This window comes from Cannabis sativa, chromosome X (assembly GCF_029168945.1).
Source record: "Cannabis sativa cultivar Pink pepper isolate KNU-18-1 chromosome X, ASM2916894v1, whole genome shotgun sequence".
NCBI lineage: Eukaryota > Viridiplantae > Streptophyta > Magnoliopsida > Rosales > Cannabaceae > Cannabis > Cannabis sativa.
This window is the reverse complement of record NC_083610.1, coordinates 17,988,147-17,991,643: the sequence shown is the minus strand read 5'-3', so window position 1 is coordinate 17,991,643 and position 3,497 is coordinate 17,988,147. Positions and strand designations below refer to the sequence as shown.

Genomic DNA, 3,497 nt, shown 5'->3' with positions numbered 1-3,497 from the left:
GGGATCAGTGAGGTGTACATAGAGTTGTACCGAGATACTAACATATATATGTTAGGAAAATAAGTAACCATCAGATTAGCATATTAGGATATTGGTGAAGTGCACATAGAGTTACACTGAGATATCAACAAATATATGCTAGGCTTTCAAAAAGTATGAACTAATTGCTACCACATTAGTACGACTAGACTACTGAGTACACCATAACATAACCTATGTGCCCCCCAAGTGATCAAATAAGTGTGTTCATTGGTCACTTGCCTTACCAAATCCCTATGAGCCTTCTTGATCATAACTCTTGAGTGGTGCTACACGTGTGAGCACTCTCCACTTATTCGAAGATTCATAGGTGGCAGTACTTTTGTACTAACTAAAGGAACAATCGAAGTTATATCAAGACGAACTCAGAAGATTTACTCAGCACTTGAGAGTGCTTTCAGGTCTATGAGCTGTAATTGATTAATTTAAATGAAGTACCAAAAAAAACTTTGTTCAACACTTTTTCTCATCAAATTAAATACAATTACATCCCTATGAGCTAAGTTGATAGAAAAAAGTACACTTTGAGATAGTAGTTACAAATTTCCTTCTTCATCCAAGCTTAGCTGAGGTAGTAGTACAAATAGGACCCTGAATTGATTTTTTGTCAAAATAAAGTTTAATTATAATCTGATCTAAAAGTGTTATGACAAAACTGTTTACATTTTTTTGTATATCTGTTCGTATTAAGTATTGTCTTCAAGTTGGTTGTATTAAAAAAAAATAATCAAAAATTAAGCTCAGGTCCTATTTTTACTATTTTAGAAAATACAAGGTCCATTTTGTCATTTAACAAAACACAAGGTCCAATCTGTAACTTTTGCAAAACACAAGGTCCAAAATGGTATTTACCCTTTTAGTCACAATACTTACTAAAACTAAATTAATGACAATTTATATCTAAATACTATATTTTAGTTACAAGTAACTTTTTATTGTGACTAAGTCACATTTATTTAGTCAAAAAAAATTATACTGTGACTAAAAGTTATCACTAAAGTTAGCTATTATTTTTTATAGTGTCTGTAAAACTAACAAAACCCTAACTATACCTTATCTATAAAGATATATATAGTACACAATATACTGTCAACTAATTTCAGTTGAACAAATTTTATTAAAACGATCAGTTAATTAATTAATTATTAGTTCATTTTGTTGTTGTGGGGTGGTGCTTTGTATTACTTCATTCTTGATATATTGTCTTCCTATAATTTTTCATCTTTAATTAATTTCTAAGTTAATTACTTATATACATATTTATCCTTAAATAAAATTCCAAGTAATATAGTTATTTTAGATATATACTTGTAAATGAAATTCTTACCTATATGCCCTTTCAAAATTTTAAAAATTATATATATGTCCCTCCATTTATGGATTTAATTATATATATTTTTATTATAATTATAACAATTTGTTTTTTTTGACGTGATATAATTATAACAATTTAATTTATCCTTTCAAGGGAAAAGTGATTGCATATTTGAGGAAATTAAACTTGAGCGTAAAATTTACATTTTACTTTCTTGTAAAATTCACAATATAAGAAAAAGGAAAAGATAGCCCTATTAATCATTAGTGAAGTACGTACATACAGTATATATATATAGCCAATCAAACTTACTACTAATCATGAATAAAATAAAGAGAATACAGTAAAACTAAAATCTAAAAATGAAGCAAAACATGACATAACTAGCTATGAGTAAAATTTGATGTATGTTTCGATTTTAATTTAATTAATGTATGTTTTTTTAGTAAAATTTATGCTTAAATATTTTTAGAAATATTTATTATTACTAATATATATTATATATGCTGATTTGCCTCCGAATGGTAATTTTATTAAACCATAAAATTGAGTCGGAAATAAAAAAATAAAATAAAAAAAGAAACAATACATCTCTAAGTCATGACTAGGGCAAAAAAAACGTAATATAGGTTATAAGTCAGTTTAAATATATTATACCGTCGCACAACATATATATAGATTCTCTATACAAACACACACATACATATACATATATACATATGTTATAATACGTACTCAAACTCAACCATTGGATAGCTTTATTCATCACATGGTTTAAACGAGAATACAAAAAGTGATAATAAACTCAAGGCTTTCCAAATTAAAAATAGCTATATATATATACGTACGTTAACGTTGTTGGCCACCTTTGCCAATACATGAAGGAAGATCATCATCTTACGATACATAACTCAGTGCATTATTCTTAATTATATATATAGCAAGTGATTAAATGATGATATTTCAGATTATGATGAAGACCCAACAACAAAAAAAGAAGCAAAAACGTTCTATATATATATAGACTTATTGAAGATTATTAATTAATAATAATGGCCGATGATGGTTTTTGTGTATACGTAGCTATATCCATATAGCTCTGGCTTGAATGAGGAGTGGAACAAGCTCGTTCTTGAGTTGGAGAGTAAAGATGATATCAGCACCACCAATGAGTTTTTGGCCTATGTAAACAGCTGGAACACTGGGCTGACAACCCCCCAACTTAAGTAATAACTCCCTTTCAATTTGCTGACCATTGGAAATCTCATCGATCTCGTACACTGTCACGTTTGCCCCATAATTTTTTATCAATGACTTCACTGAGTGGCACATTGAACAAGATAGCTTGCTGAATATAACCACTGGCTTCTCACCTACCAACCTCTCAATAGTACTACCACTGCCCATAGTTATATTGATTATTAGCTATAGTATGAGGAAATTGTGTTGAATATGAAGGTGTTTTTATAGAGTAATTAAACAATATATGAGCTGGTTTACACTAGCTATATGGTATGGTGGGAATTTAATTTAATGCAGAGTATAGGATAATGATGACTAGTGGCCCCCCCGGCCAAAGGAATGAAAATGTTCCAAAGATAGAAAGTTGGGAATATTCCAAAACTACTACTCTTTTATGATTACTTTGATTTTGACCCTCTTTTTTGGCAGATATGTAATCATAACCAACCTCATTATTCACCCATCATTTTGTATATATATATGGATTTTATCTTTCGTCTTTTGCTCTCACCCCTAGAGTTGATCAAGTTTAACATTAGGCCTAATAGTAGAAGATATATAAATCATCCTTTTGCATAATTTTTTTTAATAATATTATATAATACATATAGTTTCGTATTCTCATACTATAGTTAATTACTGACAAATTTTTAAACAATTATAGTCTTGAAATAAAACAAAACATGTTATTTTTAAATTTATTTTATATTAAATATTTTTTTTTTATAAAAATTAGATTATAATTTTTAAACTATCATTAATACAAATATTATTTTTAAATTATACTCCAAACTGGAACGATGAATAAAATTAAAGCAACAATAAATTCAAAACTTATGTATTAATTTTGTTATAGGTCAATCAAAGGTGAATATTGTTGTCATTAGCTTATAGTGCAATA

General features: G+C 28.1%; 1 protein-coding gene across 1 annotated transcript; it reads right to left on the bottom strand.

The window, feature by feature from the left end:
* Nucleotides 1-2,093: 2,093 nt before the first annotated feature.
* Nucleotides 2,094-2,852, bottom strand: LOC115702383 (monothiol glutaredoxin-S1). Its single transcript, XM_030629854.2, has one exon. It carries the CDS (start codon nt 2,759-2,761, stop codon nt 2,438-2,440), a length of 324 nt encoding a protein of 107 aa, XP_030485714.1. The 5' UTR covers nt 2,762-2,852; the 3' UTR covers nt 2,094-2,437.
* Between the last annotated feature and the right edge of the window lie 645 nt (nt 2,853-3,497).

Excerpts from the sequence above, each read along its gene's own strand:
- LOC115702383 (XM_030629854.2), bottom strand. The coding sequence starts at position 2,761 with ATGGGCAGTGGTAGTACTATTGAGAGGTTGGTAGGTGAGAAGCCAGTG.